General features: G+C 39.0%; 1 protein-coding gene across 1 annotated transcript in view; it reads left to right on the forward strand.

The window, feature by feature from the left end:
- The window catches only part of LOC126284994 (myb-binding protein 1A), a 90,753-nt gene that overhangs the window by 48,329 nt on the left and 21,402 nt on the right, over positions 1-21,022 (forward strand). The window contains exon 15 of the mRNA XM_049984286.1: positions 4,140-4,386. Coding sequence (XP_049840243.1) covers positions 4,140-4,386 — 247 coding nt within the window. The remainder of the gene's footprint in view (positions 1-4,139; positions 4,387-21,022) is intronic.

The following is a 21,022-nucleotide window of genomic DNA, read 5'->3' on the forward strand; positions in this document are numbered from 1 at the left end:
GCAATTTTTCTTGCACATAATGTGACTTTTGTCATACGCAAACTTTATTGTGTCTCAGAAATGTCAAGCAGCACAATTTGTTCAGAGTCATCTTTAAGCTGCCATTCCTTTTCACATTTGACTGGGTATAGTGATTTATGGTCAGAGGACAAAATCTGTTACAGGACTGTTCAAATCATTTTTCAGATTAACGAGTGTTGCTGTATAGAAAGAAGTGACAGTAGTTGTGTGCAGACTAGGTTAATGGGAGGCTAAAAAGTAGAACATGCAACATCAAGGGTTACTCAGAAAATTGGAAGTAAGAAATTGGTAACCAGACCTGTTGTATACTGTATTTGCACACATATAAAACCATGATGCAATCTATAATAGAGATTTTTTCCCTTATGACTATAAATTGTCAGTTTCAAAATTGTATTTTCACATATCTTGTGGGTTGAAATCAATGCAGTTACTTTTGTAAACCATTAAAGACTTATGAACAGAAAGCAGAAAAAACTTATACCTTGTTCACAAACACAGTAGCTGTTTTTGAGGAAAGAAACCATTGCACCTCTGCTTTTCAGCACCACAAGTACATAATTGTGCTCTTTGTTACCCTACATTATTTACTTTAGGGTTAATTGTAAGTAAAATGTTCATGCCCCAACTGAGGATAAAACAGATGAGGAAAAGGAAGAGTTGTATGACCAACTAGAACAAACGAGAGCACACCAACTGGAAATATCGGGATAGTGCTGGGAGATTTTAATGGAAAAAACAGGAAAAGAATTCTACATACCAACTATAGGAACGCACAGGTAGACCAATGAGAATGGTCAGAGGATGATCAGCTTAGCTATCTCAAAGAACCTGAGGGTAAGTTCGATTTACTTCGAACACAACAGAATACATAAGGGAACATGGTGTTCACTGGATGGAAGAATCACCAACTAGATAAGTCACATCTTGGTGGGCCAGTTCTATAGCCATAGAGTCGTGGATGTCAGGTCGTATAGAGGGGCCGACTGTGCGTGAGACGACTTCCTCATTGCGTGCAGGCTTTAACTCATGTTCACCTACATGCATAAGAAGAAGGGGACACTAGAACCTGCTTTGAATGTTGAGAAACTACGAGAAAGTGCCATTAAAGAACAATATGCTATAGAAATCAAAAACTGTTTTGAGGTCCTAAAGACCCTGGAACGTGGAGGAAAAGTGGAAAGAAATAAAGTCCACGGTACTAAGTGTAGTGGAGGATATATTAGGAAGAAAGAAGATAATGCAGAAGAGGAAATGGTTCAGCAAGACATGCCAGAAGGCTACAGAAAAGAGAAGGAAGACGAGGGAGAAGTGGCTAGCTGACAGAGAAAATGAGCAGAAAAGGAAACATTTTATCAACATCAGAAGGGAAACAAAGCAAATTCTAAGAGCGGAGAAGAGAATGTATCTAACCAGTTTGCTAGAAAAAGTTGGGGCAGAGTGCCAAACCAAGAACTCAAAGCAATTCTTCCAGTACATAAAAAATCAGAAATGTGGATTTCAGAGCCCAACTTTTTACATTAGAGGTAAGAAAGGCAACTTGATGAATGACAAGGAAAGAATTGTAGAAAGATGGAAAGAATACTTCTCAGAACTGTTGAATCGCCCAGACCAAGATGAGATATTACCTGCAAGGAAAGTAAAGATGAAGAAGAATGGGAAGTTGGTGAAGAAGATGTGAAGATGGCAATCAAAGGACTCAGAAACAACAAAGCCCCAGGGGAGGACAGAATAACATCAGAATTAATCAAGGAGGGAGGTGAGAGCTTACACTTAGAGATATGTAAACTGATCCAGTTGATATAGGAGAAGGAGACACTGCCAGAAGAATGAAAATTTGCTATAATATGCCCAATATACAAGAAGTGACGCAAAATGGAATGTGGTAACTACAGAGGAATCAGCTTGTTGAATGTAACGTATAAGGTGCTGTCCATCGTTATCCTCAGATAATTGCAACCATTCATAGAGAGCAACCTACAGGAGTACCAAGGTGGCTTTCGACCAAACTAATCGACAGTAGATCACATTCTCACACTAAGACAATTGTTTGAAATACACTGGCAATATGATAAAGACATCTACAGCTTGTTTGTCAATTTTCAACATGAATATGACAGCATCAACAGGAATAGCCTGTACAGTGCAATGCATGACTTCAGAATCCCTGAGAAGCTAGTGAGAATGGTGCAGGCTTGTATGGGAGGGTCAAAGGCAGCAGTATGTTTCCGAGGAGCCACATGAGAAACATTTGAGATTGAGACAGGCCTCAGACAAGGGGGTGCTTTCTCATGTGTTCTGTTCAGTGTCCTCTTAGAAAAAGTAATAAGAGTGTAGGCAACAGAAGTGGATTGGAGTAGAGATGGACTGTAACTTCAATTGTCTTGCATATGCAGATGACATAGTACTACTAAGTGAATCAAAGCACGAGTTGAAAGAAATGTGCCAGAAAATGGACAATTTGCACAGAAGGTGGGGCTCAAAGTGAATCGAGACAAAACAGAGTTCATGCAATTAGGAAGAAGACAAGGGCAGGAATAATTTCTTGAGATAGGTGGCAAGAGGTTCAAGAGAGTACACTAGTTCAAATACTTGGGATCTTGGTTTACCATGGACAACAACATAAAAATGGACATCAAGGAGAGAATAGTAGTAGGAATGAAATGTATGCAATTTCTCAGAGAGACACTCGGCTCGAAATCGATCTCGTTGAACACTTAAGATAAAAATCTACAATGCAGTGATACGCCCAGCAGTAATGTACAGTTCAGAAACATGGAGCATGACTAAGTGAGAAGGGAAAAACTATTAATATTTGAAAGAAGAGTAATGGGCAAGATATGGGGACCAGTATTAGATAACGGACAATGGAGGAGGAGGAAAAACGAGGAAATCTACCTTCTGATGCGACAACCAACTATCCTATAGAAGATAAAGAACAAAAGAATACAATGGGTCGGCCATGTAGCCTTTATGCCAGATGGAAAACAGGCAAAGATGGCACTAGCAGGGAAACCAAACAACAAATGCCCCATTGGATGGCCAAGGCCGTGATGGATGGACGACCTGGCGAAGGACCTAGCAGCCCTGGGAATTGAAGACACCTGGAGGAACTGGGCTCAGAACAGAAAGGAATGGAGGCAGTTTGTGGGAACAGAGCGTGGTCTGCCGGGCCTGTGATCACTGAATATCTGCCTACCTAGCTGTCTATCTATAGGTAAAAGATATCCTAATGGCTGTTTTTTGACTAGCTGCACACAGTATAACACTATACATTGCTTCATTCTGGAGAAAAAATAGTTACGTTTGTCTGCATAGTGCATAGCTGATGGCTTGAAGTTGCTCAATTGTTATGTAGGGTTGCCAACGTAATTTAGTGTCTGTATCATGTACATAGTAGTGACACTTAATAATCTATGGTAAATTTAGTAGTGTGGCCTATATTTGAGATTTACTTTTTACTTTAATCTTGTGATAAAAGTTCAGGTGCAACCAATTTTGGCCATGTGGCCTTTATTTGCTCAAACATGATAAAATGAAAATTCAGACCGTTGTGAAATTTGGCACTTTTCATCTACATCAATTGAATGGTGTACCAGAGAGTTTCATAGGAAATAATTTTGTTTTGCTGCGTCCTACCAACATTTATCAAAAGATATTCACATATTCTCAAATTCAAATAGGATAGACATATCTTTTTTAAACACATTGTAGCATATGTGAAACTCACATGTAGTAGTGATGATACCAATAAATGCAGTATTTAAATGTCAGTCTCACAATGATGTGTAACCACTTGATACAGTTAGAAGCCCAAGAGGTTTTTATTCAGCCATATTACTGTGGGAAAATGTGTTCATACATTTTAAACGGAGCTATTGTCAATAAGCGGAGAAAAGTCACAGCTACCATCCATTCCCCATGTTCTGTTTCTGTAAATTTGTGTGGGCATATGCCATAAGTTCATCAGAGAAATTAAATAAAGAGGTTGTATTGTCTTGTTTTAGTCTCTTCATGGACATGTTTTGAGTTAGTAATTTTTCCATTTTTGCTGATTTTTGTGTGCCTGTTACACTTAGGAAACAAATTTGGTTTAACTTAAACTCCTTGATTTTCAGGGACTGTTTGCTGCAAGTTGATTTATTTGATTCGGCCTTGAAAATATTCTGGGAAGGGAACTGGACGTTGGTACCATTTCTTGTGTCTGCTGCCTTCAGTCCTGAAGTGCGTCCTTTTAGGAGGAATCAAGCAATAGACCTGTTGATCGCATTTTACAAAAATCACAGGCTTCTTTCAGCAGCCAGTGAACACCAAATGAAAATACTAGCAGAAATAGAAAAATCTATATCAGAAAACTCTATTAAGGTAAGTGGAAATATTATTTGAATTGAAGAGCAAATTTGGCATTTACTAGCTTTCTATTATGTCCACATATATTGCAAAAATTAGATCCTATAGTCTTTCTCAATACTTTAATGAGGCATATATGAAACAACATTTCATACTTTTGACATTTATTGTTTGTCACTGAAATGCTATTTCCTGTTGATATTAGTATTGGTGCAGATTTTTCTTTTGTTGTAAGTAAAAGATATTCTAATCGCTGTTTTTTGACTAGTTGAAAATGGTATGGCACTGCCTGTTGTTTCATTCCGAAGAAAAAATAGTTATTAAACCAGTCACCCTGGTTGCCCCATAGTTGCTGGTTTCAAAGCACCCTCCGAACATGTATCTCCCTTGGTTGATCAGCATCTGCAGCCTATAGTACAAAGACTCCTCTACTATATCAAAGACACCAGTCATTCCTTAGATTGTCTAAAATCTGTGCCCGTCCCACTCCCACCATACAACTTTCTTTTTATCATTGATGCTACCTCCCTCTGTATTAAAATACCCTGTGTATATGGCATGCCTGCTGCTGAACATAACCTCAACCAGTACTCACATGATTCCAAACCTGTCATTTTCCTGCTCTTCTTACACAACTGAATACTTTAACTTTCAGTGGCAGACACTCAAACAGATCAGGGTCTTGGTCATAGAAACCAGGATGGCTCCTTTCTGTGCCAGCCTTTACACGGGTCCATAAGCCTTAAGCCTCTAATGTGGTTTAAATACATTGATGACATGTATGCCATATGGACTCAAGGTGAGATTGACACATTAAATTTTGGAATCTATAAATAAATTCTCCCATTGCTAAGTTACACATGGTTCTATTCAGAATTCATGCCAGTTCCCTTGATGTTGACCTCATGCTCACTGATGGTCAGCTAACTACTTCTTTTCACATGAAACCTGCAAACAAACAATTACACTTACATTTTGACAGTTGCCATGCTTTCCATCTCGGACATTCCCTCCCATGCTGCTTTAGTACCAGGGGAAAAATTATTTGTTCAGATGAAGACCCTTTACAGCAATACACCACTATTCTCACCTCAGCCTTGCACTAGACATACTTATTTCACCAGCCTAGTTCAAAAACAGCTTTCCTGGCCCATCACCGACTTCCTAAAATCATACCCTGAAATCAGCTCCATTTTGTCAGATCGTGTAGTCGTTCTGCACCCATTTCCATACTCTGTTGTGCCTGCCTCTGCGACTGTCCCTGCTGTAAGATTTGCCATATGCACTCTCCCACCGCCGCCACCTATAACAGTCACTTAACTGGCTAAACGTATACCATCAAAGGAACAGCATGTCGTAACCAGCTGTTATGTGAACACTTTTTGGCCTTTTACATTGGTTTGACTAACAGTAAATTAACATTTAGAATGAATGGATTTAGACAGACAGTTTATAGTGGCAATGCATGATATCCCATTGCAGAGTATGCTCTACAACATGACAATTGTGACCTCATTGCCTGTTTCACCCATCTGCCATTGTTAATACCACCCCCCTCCAACACCAGTTTATCAAAAATCCACAGGTGGGAACTGGCATTGCATCATGTGCTGAGTTCTTGCCACCCACCTTGTTTAAATCGTGTTTATTTCTTTGGGCTCAAAATTTCTCTTGAGTAACTATTCCTTTTGTACAGTCCATTTTGGTTTTCTTTATCATGTCATCCACACATAAAGAAAAGCTCAAATTAATTCTTGCACAATATTTTGTCAGCAATCACAGTTTTCCTTATTACCCTGTCTTTTACCTTCAAGGTCACTGGTTTTTAAATCTTGCCCAATGCAGCCCCCAATAAATCTGTCTTTCCTTCTTATCCCTTACAGTTAGTCTCCCCTGGGTTCTGGGGGACTATTCCGTTAACTTCCCCATATCTTCAATCTCGCTAGTTCATTTCTTTTATCCCTCTTCCTTTTCCTTGAACCCTTTTACCAGAAGAAGGGGCCACTGGCTCTGAAAGCTTCTGCATTTCTATAACTTTTATGTGTATTTTCTCTTGTTGCTGCTTGGCAAATAGGTTTTCTTTATCTATCCAATTATATAACAATAAAATGTGTGTTTTTCCTGTCTCACTTAGACATTTGCGATCTGTTTTCTCATAGACAAACTGTAACACAAGGCTCATGAAACAAACAGCAATGCATTGTTGCAGTTTCATTAACAATCAAATTTAATTTTTTTAGTGGTATTGTGTTTTTTGCCATCTGAGTAGCAGACCTGATCTAACAAAAAAATCATTGGCATATTTGTCAGTGGCAAAATTATTAGTGTATGTGGGATAAATTTATTATTTTGAATGAAAATTAAATTATTTCTTCCATTTTTTTTTACATGTGTTACATCGTTTGCACAGCACCAGCAAGACATACATTGAAATAATTCATGAAAAAAAGGAAATCAAACGTTCTGAACAAAAACACTGAAGACATTATGATGTGCTCTCATATTTCTGTTCCTAAATTTTCTAGGGAGTACATTCAAAGTGAGAACTATTTGCATCATGACACTTCGCACAACACTGCAACCATTGAAGAACTCCCAGCTGTCAGCATATGTGGAGTAATTGCTAAATGCAGCAGTAATTCACTCTCTCATGTCCTCCACAGTCATTAAGCCTAACAAGCTGACACAGTGCTTAGCAGACATGACTTGCGTTCGGGAGGACATAGATTCAAATCCTCATTGGGCTGGTTTTCCGTAATCTCCGTAAATTGCTCCAGGAAAATGCCAGGATGATTTCCCTGAAACGGGCGCAAGTAAGTTCCTTCCCCATCCTTTCATAATCCGAACTTGTGCTCTGACTCTAATGACCACACAGTCGACAGGATATTAAAATCTAATCCTTTCTTCCTCAGCAGTTGGTATCTCCTTGTAGGCCACATGCTTTACATGAGGCTGGAGGTAATAGGTCAGTCAGAAAATCATGCTGGATATCTCTGAATAGGATTGCCTCATCACACCCTCTAGTTTGGAAATAAGCAGTCTAAAGAATCTCTTGCTACTGAAAGAATTACGGGCAGAACATCAGTCATGTTGGATCATCATCATTTGATGAGCTCTCTAACTTACATTTTCTAACGACGACAAAGTATTTATCAAAAAATGTTTGTTAGTTTTCCCTGTTCAATGTACCATCAATAAAATGAGGACTGATCATGTGCTGTCTTATTGTGCCATATCACACATTCACATTCTGCCGTCTTGATTAAACGTTTGACAAAGCCAGTGTGTTTCCTGTTGACCTGTAATTAGTGCTTCTAAAATTTACCTTTTCTTCTTTTGTGTCAACCAGTCAAGAATACTTATTGTCTTACTGGACAACCAGCTAACGGTATTCAAAATCAGATTTGAAAATCACTGACATGTAGCTCTTGCTGTAGGGAAATACAGAGTATTAATATCAATGAAGGATACACAGAATGTTTCTTCGGCTGATGCCAACCTCTCTTTATATTTGATGGAAATCGATATGTAGATTTACTGGAAGAACTGCTTCTTCAGCAGTTTCGTTGGCAGCAGTATTCCTTCATATGTACAAATGCCTGAAATAGAACCCAATTCTGTCATACAACAGAAAAACTGTGCAGCTCCTGAAAAATTCTAGTATGTTTGAGGATGTCATCAAAAATCTCAGAGCATGGCTCATAAGACCTCCTAGGCTGTACAGATAACCTAAAAGTCCACAAGGAATGGTATTCCATCGAGGCCAATTGTTAGCGCCTTTGGTTTTTTGAACTACCAGCTGGTCAAGTATTTAAATAAGTCAATGACTCAAATAGTTGGCAGTCGTGGACATAACATCAAAAACTCTCACATGTTCATTGAGAAAATTAAACAGATTAGCATTGGCCCAAATAATATTTTAGTCAGCATGGATGTGGTTTCATTATTTACAAAACTTCCTGTGTAGAACACATTGAAACTGTTGGCAGAGCATTTTCCTCCTGAAACAATAAAGTTGTTATGACAATCACCTACTAATTGTGGGGCAGTAAATTTTATGAAACGATGGCCGGAATAACTATGGGTCTTCTGTTTTCTCCAGCAGTGGCCAACTTTTTTGTGGAACATTTTGAGGCACGTACATTAAATTCAGCTCATCTTCATCAATCATTTTATTATTGATGACATATTTATGGTCTGGCTTCATGGCGTAGAAACTCCCAGCACTTCCAGGAACATACGAATAGCATGCACCCAAACATCCAGTTCACCATCAAGACAGAGAAAGAGGGAAGGCCGACGTTTTTAGATGTTCTGATACAAAGAGTTGGATGGACATTTTGGCCACTCAGTGTACCACAAGCTAACCCTCACTGATATATATCTGAGTGCACAGTCCAGAAGAGAGTGGCTTTAAATACACTAGTATACAGAGCAAAACTGTTCCTAATGCACTCGTGGGCTCTGTCAATGATGATTTGCTGCTCCGAAAAATCTAGAGTTTTCAAAATTCCATGTGAATGTGGCCTTTCTTACATCGGACAAACAACTCGTACTGTCCAAGAAAGATGTACAGAACACCAGAGGTACACACGACTTTTACAACCTAACAAGTCGGCAGTGGGAGAGCATTGTATTGATAATGGTCACACCATGTTGTATGACAACGTTGAAATTTTGGCAACTACATCGTCCTTTTGGGACTCGATAGTAAAGGAAGCAATTGAAATTCACTTGACGACGAACTTAATTAATAGAGATAGTGGTTTCAATCTTGATAAATCCTGGAATCCGGCACTTGCTGTAATAAACTTCTCATAGACATCGTCACAATGATATATCGATATGCCAACAAAGATCAACTGCAGAGTCATAGATACAACTCACGCATTATGCACGTCTCTGATGCATTTGCATCTGTGGCCACATGCGCAGTCGCGCGGTACAACAGTATAAAGGGACGAAGCGAGCATTGGGGCAGCAGTCTTGCGGCTCACTCTGAAGATGGCTGAACGATATACAGCCAAAATATTAGAAGAAGAAGAAGATTTCTTGCAGCTGCACACCCGAAACTTAATGGAACAGTCTTTGCGCCGCCAAAACCTGAAGAATCACCTGAAGTATGTGTTCCTAAAGAATGGCTGTGGCTCACGTGAAATTATATCAGCATTCTTCAAGAAAAGGAAACGTGAACGTGTTGAACACTCGCATGATGAGTCACCGATTACATCCATCCCTTCTGTTGCTTTACACCCAGTAAAATAGGCAGAGCCCTGGGAAGAAGAGATATCAGATCTATATTCCGACCTCCTAAGAAGACAAAGCAGATGTTATGTTCTGTTAAGGACAGTCTTGGACTCAGGATTCTTAGAATTTACAACATCCCTTGTAAATGTGGAAGCAATTACTTTTGTCAGTTCATCCACACCATTTCCAACCACTGTGCTGAATATCAGTGGCATATTAAAAATTGTGAACTAGAGAAATCTGCAGTTGTTGAGCACAGCCTCACAAACAAACATAAAATAATGTTTGTCAAAACAAATTTTGTCCCAGGCTCCCACATACTGTGACACTTTAATTAAAGAGGTTGCAGAAATTTGTGAGAAAACCAGCAGACATAAATTTAGCAATGTGTGGGTATGATCTCTCAGTGCAGAGAAGAGCCATGTATGTCCATCACAATATTTATGCTATGGTGGAAGCAGTGGCACCACCAATGCAGGCATTGACATCATCTGCAACAGCGTGTCATGACTATTGACCACTGAGAAGCTGTCTTTGGACTATATAAGGCCACTGTAACGATTTTGGCAGTGAGTTGCTCCTGACTATGGCGATGGTGGAAATCCTCAAAAGTTCGAGGTTTCGCCCTGAACTAACACAGAAAGAAGTCCGATAATGTTTATATAACAGTGCCATCATAAAAACTCCTCACTCATACTCTTTCATATGCATTTTCATGGCACAAGAGTTGCAGTCTTACTAAGTTGCTGGTATTAGGAAGGTTGGTTGAATTGGAGAGTATCTACCTGGAAATCATTCTGCATACAGTTCAACTCTTGATGAGTTTTCATGATATCCATCATAAATTAATTACTTCACTAGTAAATGGGATTCTATTCCTAAAAATGATTTATGCATTACTAGTTGTTTATGTGGATGTTTTCAAGCAACACACTGTAAATGAATTATTGTGTTCCTTGTAATAAACCTGATACATGTAGACAATGGTTCCACTGCATATCAGTTAACTTTTCCAAATAGTGACTCACAACTGATGATATAATTATGTCTTTACAATGCAGGTTTCAGTTAAGAGTATTATAAAAATAACATTAAGAGTATTACAAAAATAACATCTCTTGTCTAGGCAGTGCAAGTTCTTGGAAAATGGTGGAAAACTTCTAGGTGACATACCATTCAGCAGCTGTAACAACAACACACAAATCCCTATATTCAGTGTGTTTTTATTTGTTGACTTCCTGCTATTCTGGCAGATACATAGCTCCATTTGAAGAAACAAAGATGATGCCTATATCGTGAAATTTTTTTTAAATGAAATTGTGAGAAAGCATTGCCCCAACCACTTCCCGCGCGCATCCATCGTCATTGTACATCTAGATGAAAACAGATTACAAATGCCTTTAGTGTGTCAAAAATAATTTGAGGTGCAAAAGATGGGCACCTCGCCCTATACACAAACTGAACCAGAACTCCACCAACAAACTTTCTCAATTTCAGACCAAAACTGAGGAAAAAAGTGTAGTAAACATGGGCTCTAAAACGCATATCTTAGAAGCTATAATCACTTGTTAATCTTCGCTACTGTGAAACACATCTCTTCTACTGAACAAGCCCACAGCTTTTAAGGTATGCATTTTAGAGCTCTTTGTTTCCTCTTATTTTGGTCACCCTGTATATTGTCACACTGAACGAGCATAGTAAACTATAGAGCAAGAAAACTGTCAGCTAAATGAGAATGTCTCTTACCATTGACAAGATTTATGTGGCACAGCATGTGGCCATCAGCATGGATTTCTGATCAGTCATTTGTGTATTCACTGAATGGAGTGTTGTTTGTTCACTGAGAAAGCTTCGATTTTCATCGCTTATATTGTTATTCGTGATTGCTTCTTATGATGTCCTTGTTAAGACATACAGAGGAAAACAAAGGGAGCCCTATACATTTCTTTGCAACCTTAAAGACAGTCACATAAGAAACTAATCTTTTCAACATCACAAACTCAAAAAGCTGTTCTACTCCAAACAATACAGAGTATATGTGCCAAAGTATGTGGAAAGAAAGTATCACTGAATTCAACATTTTTGGAGGACATTTGTCACTGTGTATTGGAATTTTACAATCTGGGCAAGTATCTTACACAGCAAAAATATGTAGTGCCTTACATTACAAGATTGATTTCTTGATGAGCCACCATGTAATTGTAAGAATTGTGTAATCTTTGGTTGCCAGATAAATTAGATGCAACTGTGGAAGACACATTGTAATTAGTAGATCCAGTATTGTACCATCCTTGGAGGGAAGACAATGATCTGTTCATGAAACACTATTGAGAAAGTTTAGAGAACTGGCATTTGTGATAAGCTACAGAGAAATTGTGTTGTACCAGCATACGTATTGTGTCAAGGACTGCAAAGGCATGAAGAGAAGTCACAGCACATATGGAAGCATCTAGGCAGTAGTTTTTCCCTCACTTCATTTGAAATTAGAACAGGAAAGTAAATGACCAGTAGTAGAATGAGGTACCTAATGGTGGTTTGCAGAGTATTTATGTAGATGTAGATCTAGCAGGCAGCATTCTTAGATAACAAATTTTGCTATGTTTGCCTCGGGACACCTGTGAAGGTCTGAACAATTAAGATTTCCAATGATTGAGGTCTGGTGTGAGAACAGGAGTTGGTTTTCCAGCTGCCAATTTCATTGCTCCATAGTGTAACTTGTTCTTGGTTTCACTAGCAACCGCAACGTGTGTGTGTGTGTGTGTGTGTGTGTGTGTGTGTGTGTGTGTGTGTGTGACGCCAACATTTTTATTTTGTTTTGTTTTATTTTACACGACTTTTTCTGTTCATGTAAACACAATCAAAAATATAACATGAGAATCACTTTAATTTTTCAAGGAACTCCTTGACAGAATAGGAGTGACCCATGAGGAAAACCTTAAATTTCGTTTTGAAAGCGCTTGTGTTACCACTAAGATTCTTGAATGCTTGTGGTAGCTTATTGAAAATGGCTGCAGCAGTACACCTTTCTGTACAAAAGTCCAGACAGTGCAATCCAAATGCAGATTGGATTTCTGCTTACTATTAACTGAGTGAAAGCTGCTAAGTCTTGGGAATAAGGTGGCATTATTAACAAGAAATGACAGTAAAGAATGTATGTATTGGGAGGACAATGTTAGAATACTCAGACTAATGAGCAGAGGTCGACAAGAAGTTGGCGAACTTACACCATTTACTGCCTGAACTGCCTGTTTCTGAACCTGAAATATACTTTGAACATGGTAAGAGTTATCCCAAAGTATAATTCTGTCCGCCATAAGTAAATGAAAATAAGCAAAGTAGACTACTTTTCGTGTCGAACTATCACTTACTTTATGTACCGTTCGGATAGTAAAAATGGCAGTGTTAAGTCTTCGAGCAAAATCCTGAATGTGGGCTTTCCATGAAAGTTTATGATCTATCTGAACACTTACAGATTTGAACTGTTCCGTTTCACTAATCATATACCCATTCCCTGAAATTTACGTCAGGTTTTGTTGAATTGCTTGTTAGAAACTGTAACAACTGAGTCTTACTGCCATTTAGTGTAAGTTTATTTTCTACAAGCCATGAACTTATGTCATGAACTGTACTATTTGAAACAGAGCCAATGTTTCACACAACATTCTTTAGTACCAAACTAGACTCGTCAACAAACAGAAATATTTTAGAATTGCCTGTAATAATGGAGGGCATATCAGTTATATAAATAAGGAACTGGAGTGGCCCAGCACTGATCCCTGGGGCACCCCACATTTAACCGTGCCCCACTCAGACACCACATCATAGCCATTCTTAACCTTGTGAATAATGACTTTTGCTGTCTGTTGTTTAAGAAAGATGTGAACCATTTGTGAGCTACACCCCATATTCCGTGATGGTCCAACTTTAGGAGCAGTATTTTGTGATCAACACAAACGCCTTTGTTAAATCCAAAATGATGCCTAGCATTTGAAACCTTTTGTTTATCCATCAAGTACATCACAGAGAAAAGAAATATATAGTATTTTCAGTTGTTAAACAACTTCTAAAATTGAACTGTACTTTTGATAGTAAATTATTTGAAATAAAATGGTAGATTATCCTTACATACACAGCCTTTTCAATAACTTTAGCAAACAGTGATGCCATAGAAATAGGCCTAGAATAGTCTACATTGTTCCTTTCTGCCTTTTTATAAAGTGGCTTTACTACGGAGTATTTTAATCATTCAAAAAACTGACCATTCTTAAAGGAAAAGTTACAAATATGGCTAAGTACTGGGCTAACATGTGCAGTACAGTACTTTAATATTCTGCTGGGTACTCCATCATAACCACCAGAGTACTTAGTTTCAGTGCTTCAGTCTCCTCCTCGTCAGTATTATAGAGGAGTATTTCAGGCATCAATCTCGGAAGGCATTTTCCAAGAGAGTTATATGATCCCCAATAGAAACTAAGTTTTTATTTAATTCAGCAGCAATGCTCAGAAAGTGACTGTTAAATACTGTACATATATCTGACTTACCAGTAACAGAAATATTTTTACTATGAATTTACTTCATATCGTCCACCTTGTGCTGCTGACCAGACAATTCTTTCAAAACTGACCAAGTGATTTTGATTTTATCATGTGAATTAGCTATTCTATTTGCATACCACATACTCTTTACCTTCCTGATAACATTTTTAAGCACCTTACAGTACTGTTGTAATGGTCTTCTGTTGCTCGATTGTGACTATTTCTAACATTTTGATATAATTCCTACTTCTACATGATACCCTTATCCCACTAGTCAGTGACCCAGGCTGCCTTTTGCTGTTAGTACCCTGTTTAGAATGTTGTAATGGAAAGCAGCTTTCAAAGAACATGAGAAATGTGTTAAGGAAAGCATTATATTTGTAATCTATGTTATCGGCACTGTAAACACCCAGCCACTCTTGTTCCTTAACAAGGTTTAAAAAACTGTCTGTTATCATTGGATTAACTTTTCTACATAGTTGGTAATTACATGTAACATTTGTTTGAGTAAAAAAGCCTTTTAGAGTTAAAATTTGTGCATTATAGTCTGAAAGCCAGTCACCCTTTTACTAACAAAATGCCCATTTAGTAATGAAGAATGATTAAAAATATTTTCATATCTGCGCTACTGTTGCCCTGCACCATGGTTGTAAAAAATAGTCTGCGTCAGAGTATATGAATTTAGGAGATCTTCCAACATCCTTTCCTTTGTACAATCTCACACAAAATTAATATTGAAGTCACTACATATAACTAATTTTTGGTACTTCCTGTAAAGTGAGCCAAGAACCCTTTGAGCTTGAGCAGAAATTCTCTGATGTCACAGTTAGGTGACTTATAAACAACAACAGTTAAAAGTTTAGTTTCACTAAATTCAACTGCCCTGCACAACATTCAAATACCTGTTCAGTGCAGTTCCGTAATACGTCTACGGATTCAAATGCAATACTGTTTTTCATGTTCACGGCAGACACTCCCACTCTCTGCAAAGAATCTTTAAAAAATAGGCAGCTACTCTGTATTCTGGTAAAGGAAGCCTCTGAATTGTCAAATTATTTAAGTGATGATCTGATATTATCAGTAATGCCAGAGTCAACATCTATAAGCAATTCACTAACTTTATCTGTAATACCTCATATATTTTGATGAAAAATGCTAATTCCTTCTCTATTTGGATACTTGGCCACTTCTGAAGGTGATTCCTTTGTTAGGGGACTTTCTTTAAACAGGGATACTTAACAGCTGACTTCAATCTAAAAAAGGTGCAGCTCTAAGCCCAACAACTACAGTAATGTTTCCATGAGTGAGCCCACCAGTGCACAATACATTGTCACCAATAAGCTTTGCCAGCCTCCCCTTCCCACACCTAATAAAGTTCAGGCCGTGCCTAATGAAACCTGATCTGTTGATAGACTCAGCTGGCATCACTGCAATGTTAGCCATGCCCTTCGCCATCAGTAAGGCACCCCATGTTGACATGCCTAACAGCAGCTGTAAGATGAAGCTGAGCATGATGCTGAACAGTTGTTCGAAGTACACATTAGTGGCACCAGCTTGAGTAGCTATTCATAATAGCTCTTAGGAGTGATATCTACACGGAAGGCAGACAGGTGCCACGATTCCCAAACTAACAATGTTTTCATAATAATCAATATTTTTCTCCCTAAATGAAACCATAGAAGACCCCTAGGCATTAGACTATTTAATGTCTGGTACCTCGTTTCTCTTTGAACATTAAACTTTACCACTTACTTTTTTTCCAGATTCCTGCATAGGGATTACACCTAACTCATAGCTCTGAGTTAGCTTGTGCAAGGTGGTCATCGTGATGAGACATGCTTCGAAAACAGAATAAAACTGATGAGATTAAATAGATTAATTTTAGCATTGTTGCTTTCAGCTGTGGATAAAATGCTACATTGGATGAGTTATCTACAAAAGGTTGCAAGAGTGAGGGAGAAAAGCTAAAGTAGCAGATCAAGTCCAAAACCAAATACATTGACAAAAAAAAAAAAAAAAGTTCTACACTAAAAGATAATTAATGTAGAGTAATGAATATATTTGTCTAGGTAAAATATTTATGTGCTTAATTCAAGATAATAGGTTAATGTAAGTGCCGGATAAGCCATTGCAAATGTTAAATGCTGGTACATTAATAACCGGCGTAACTGCTAGAATGTTGAGTACAAGCATGTAAACGTCCATGCCTGTTGCACTTGTTGGTCAATACAAGGAGGGTTAATGCTGTTTGTGATTGATTCTGAAGTTGTTGTCCAATGATGATCCTTATGTGCTTAATTAGAGACAGATCTGGTGTTGAGCAGGCCAAGGCTCTGTCAACACCCTGTAAAGAATGTTAAGTTACTATAGCGGTATGGATGTGAGCGTTGTTCAGTTGGAAAACACCCCCAGGAATGTTGTTCATGAATGGCAGCACAGCAGGTCGAATCATCAGATTGATGTACAAATGTGTATTCATGGTGCATACAATAACTAAGAGAGTGCACGTGCTGTCATATGAAATCGTGCCCTAGGCTGTAACTCCAGGTGTAGGCCCAATGAGACTAGCATACATAAAAGTTGGTTGCAAGCCCTCAACTGGTCTCCTCCTAACCAAAAAATGGCCATCACTGGTGCTGAGACAGAACCATTCTTTTGATCTCTCACTTAAATCCACTGATGTCTCAAATGGCGATGGTTTGGGGTTAGTGGAATGTACGCTACAGGGTGTCTGGCTCGCAATTGTCATCAAAGTAATCCATTTGTAACAGTTCATTGTATCTATTTGGTGCCAACTGCTGTTCAAATTGCTGCAGTAGACATAGTACAGTGCATCACAGCCATACGTCGAAAATGACGATCTTTCATCTTGTTAGTACCGTGTGGCTGTTCAGAGCACTGTCTTCTTGAGACCATATCTTCCCATGACCACTCCTGCCAGCAATCATGTAAGTGACTACATTCCTGCCAAGTCTTTCTGCAGTATTGCAGAAGGAACATCCAGCTTCTCATAGCCCTATTACACAAACTTGTTCAAACTTAATGAGGGGTTGATAATGCCGTCTTTTTTACCTTAAAGAACTTCTTGACTAAAACACCCTCCCTGTACCAATAAAACTAATGACTGTTACAGTGTGTATTTAAAGCAAACCTGATTTGCATCCTCATAGTGGTGGTAGTAGCTCCACTCTTCTGCGATTGGTGCGAAATTTGAATGGAAATCATCTGTCAGATGCAGAAACATGCCCACCAACTTTTATTTATGTTGCTCAACTCCTTCTACATCTACATCTACATCCATACTCCGCAAGCCACGTGTGTGGCGGAGGGTACCCTGAGTACCTCTATCAGTACTCCCTTCTATTCCAGTCTCGTATTGTTCGTGGAAAGAAGGATTGTCGATATGCTTCTGTGTGGCCTCTAATCTCTCTGATTTTACCCTCATGTTCTCTTCGCGAGACATACGTAGGAGGGAGCAATATACTGCTTGACTCTTCGGTGAAGGTATGTTCTCGAAACTTTAACAAAAGCCCGTACCGAGCTACTGAGCGTCTCTCCTGCAGAGTCTTCCACTGGAGTTTATCTATCATCTCTGTAACGCTTTCGCGATTACTAAAAGATCCTGTAATGAAGCATGCTGCTCTCCGTTGGATCTTCTCTATCTCTTCTATCAACCCTATCTGGTACGGGTCCCAAACTGCTGAGCAGTATTCAAGCAGTGGGCAAACAAGCGTACTGTAACCTACTTCATTTGTTTTCGAATTGCATTCCCTTAGGATTCTTTCAATGAATTTCAGTCTGGTATCTGCTTTACCGACGATCAACTTTATATGATCATTCCATTTTAAATCACTCCTAATGCGTACTCCCAGATAATTTATGGAATTAACTGCTACCAGTTGCTGACCTGCTATTTTGTAGCTAAATGATAAGGGATCTATCTTTCTATATATTGGCAACACATTACTTGTCTACATTGAGATTCAATTGCCATTCCCTGCAGCATGTGTCAATACGCTACAGATCCTCCTGCATTTCAGTACAATTTTCCATTGTTACAACCTCTCGATACACCACAACATCATCTGCAAAAAGCCTCAGTGAACTTCCGATGTCATCCACCGGGTCATTTATGTATATTGTAAATAGCAACGGTCCTATGACACTCCCCTGCGGCAGTATTCAAGCAGTGGGCAAACAAGCGTACTGTAACCTACTTCATTTGTTTTCGAATTGCATTCCCTTAGGATTCTTTCAATGAATTTCAGTCTGGTATCTGCTTTACCGACGATCAACTTTATATGATCATTCCATTTTAAATCACTCCTAATGCGTACTCCCAGATAATTTATGGAATTAACTGCTACCAGTTGCTGACCTGCTATTTTGTAGCTAAATGATAAGGGATCTATCTTTCTATATATTGGCAACACATTACTTGTCTACATTGAGATTCAATTGCCATTCCCTGCAGCATGTGTCAATACGCTACAGATCCTCCTGCATTTCAGTACAATTTTCCATTGTTACAACCTCTCGATACACCACAACATCATCTGCAAAAAGCCTCAGTGAACTTCCGATGTCATCCACCGGGTCATTTATGTATATTGTAAATAGCAACGGTCCTATGACACTCCCCTGCGGCACACCTGAAATCACTCTTACTTCGGAAGACTTCTCTCCATTGAGAATGACATGCTGCGTTCTGTTATCTAGGAACTCCTCAATCCAGTCCCACAATTGGTCTGATAGTCCATTCGCTCTTACGTTGTTCATTAAACGACGGGGGGAACTGTATCGAACGCCTTGCGGAAGTCAAGAAACACAGCATCTACCTGTGAACCCTTGTCTGTGGCCCTCTGAGTCTCGTGGACGAATAGCGCGAGCTGGGTTTCACACAATCGTCTTTTTCTAAACCCATGCTGATTCCTACAGAGTAGATTTCTAGTCTCCAGAAAAGTCATTATACTCGAACATAATACGTGTTCCAAAATTCTACAACTGATTGACGTTAGAGATATTGGTCTATAGTTCTGCACATCTGTTCGACGTCCCTTCTTGAAAACGGGGATGACCTGTGCCCTTTTCCAATCCTTTGGAACGCTATGCTCTTCTAGAGACATATGGTATACCGCTGCAAGAAGGGGCGCAAGTTACTTCGCGTACTCTGTGTAAAATCGAACTTGTATCCCATCAGGTCCAGCGGCCTTTCCTCTTTTGAGCGATTTTAATTGTTTCTCTATCCCTCTGTCGTCTATTTCGATATCTACCATTTTGTCATCTGTGCGACAATCTAGAGAAGGAACTACAGTGCAGTCCTCTGTAAAACAGCTTTGGAAAAAGACATTTAGTATTTCGGCCTTTATTCGGTCATCCTCTGTTTCAGTACCATTTTGGTCACAGTGTCTGGACATTTTGTTTTGATCCACCTACCGCTTTGATATAAAAACAAAATTTCTTAAAATTTTCTGCCAAGTCAGTACATAGAACTTTACTTTCGAATTCATTGAACATCTCTCGCATAGCCCTCCTCACACTACAATTCGCTTCGCGTGATTTTTGTTTGTCTGCAAGGCTTTGGCTATGTTTATATTTGCTGTGAAGTTCCCTTTGCTTCCGCAGCAGTTTTCTAACTTGGTTGTTGTACCATGGTGGCTCTTTTCCATCTCTTACGGTCTTGCTTGGCACATACTCATCTAACGCATATTGTACGATGGTTTTGAACTTTGTCCACTGATCCTCAACACTATCTGTACTTGAGACAAAGCTTTTGTGTTGAGCTGTCAGGTGCTCTGTAATCTGCTTTTTGTCACTTTTGCTAAACAAAAATCTCCCTACCTTTTTTAATATTTCTATTTAAGGCTGAAATCATCGATGCAGTAACTGCTTTATGATCGCTGATTCCCTGTTCTGCATTAACTGTTTCAAATAGTTCTTGGTGACACCATTTTTACCATCAGTGTAGGTGGAAACACTATTGCCAAAGCTTGTAAGCCATATTAGTTACTAATAACCTACAGGAGGAAACAAATTGTTGCAGCCAATTAGAGAAGAGTGGGACAGAAAAAGGGCTAGTGAAGTCTAAACTATCTTACAAACATCCTGCGATGTAGGGACAGTGAAAATCTTCTTAATTGATTGATGTACAAGACAGATTAGATGACAAAATATTTCATTGAGTTATTGGGTGGTAAGTGAACTGATTGGAAGTCATATGAGATGTGGATCACACCTAATCTTGCATATTAAAAATAATTTTTCTCATGAGGAATGTTGTTGATTTAAACTTGTGCCTGATACTATTTCTTGGGACACATGTGCAAAAATATCGGTTACAAGTAGCATTGCCTCTTGTAAGCCCAACAAGTTTTTAGTTGTGTTTCTTTGAACGATTCCCGGGACTCCTATCTTGTGATATTGCTATGTTGAAGCAGACTTTGTACTGGAATAGATTAGTTCTCCATTTTAAGACTACTATGCCCCCCCCCCCCCCCCCCCCTCTTGTACACTATGTGATAAAAAATATCCAGACACCTGGCTGAAAATGACGTAAAAGTTCGTAGTGCCCTCCATCAGTAATGCTGGAATTCAATATGGTGTTGGCCCAGCCTTTGTCTTTATGACAGCTACACTCTGACAGGTATATGTTTACTTCCTGGCAGATTAAAACTGTGTGCCTGACTGAGACTCGAACTCGGGACCTGTGCCTGTGCCTTTCGCGGGCAAGTGCACTACCATCTCAGCTACTGAAGCACGACTCACGCCCGGTACTCACAGCTTTACTTCTGCCAGGATCTCATCTCCTACCTTCCAAACTTTACAGAAGCTCTCCTGTGAACCTTGCAGAACTAGCACTCCTGAAAGA

This window comes from Schistocerca gregaria, chromosome 8, assembly GCF_023897955.1.
Source record: "Schistocerca gregaria isolate iqSchGreg1 chromosome 8, iqSchGreg1.2, whole genome shotgun sequence".
NCBI lineage: Eukaryota > Metazoa > Arthropoda > Insecta > Orthoptera > Acrididae > Schistocerca > Schistocerca gregaria.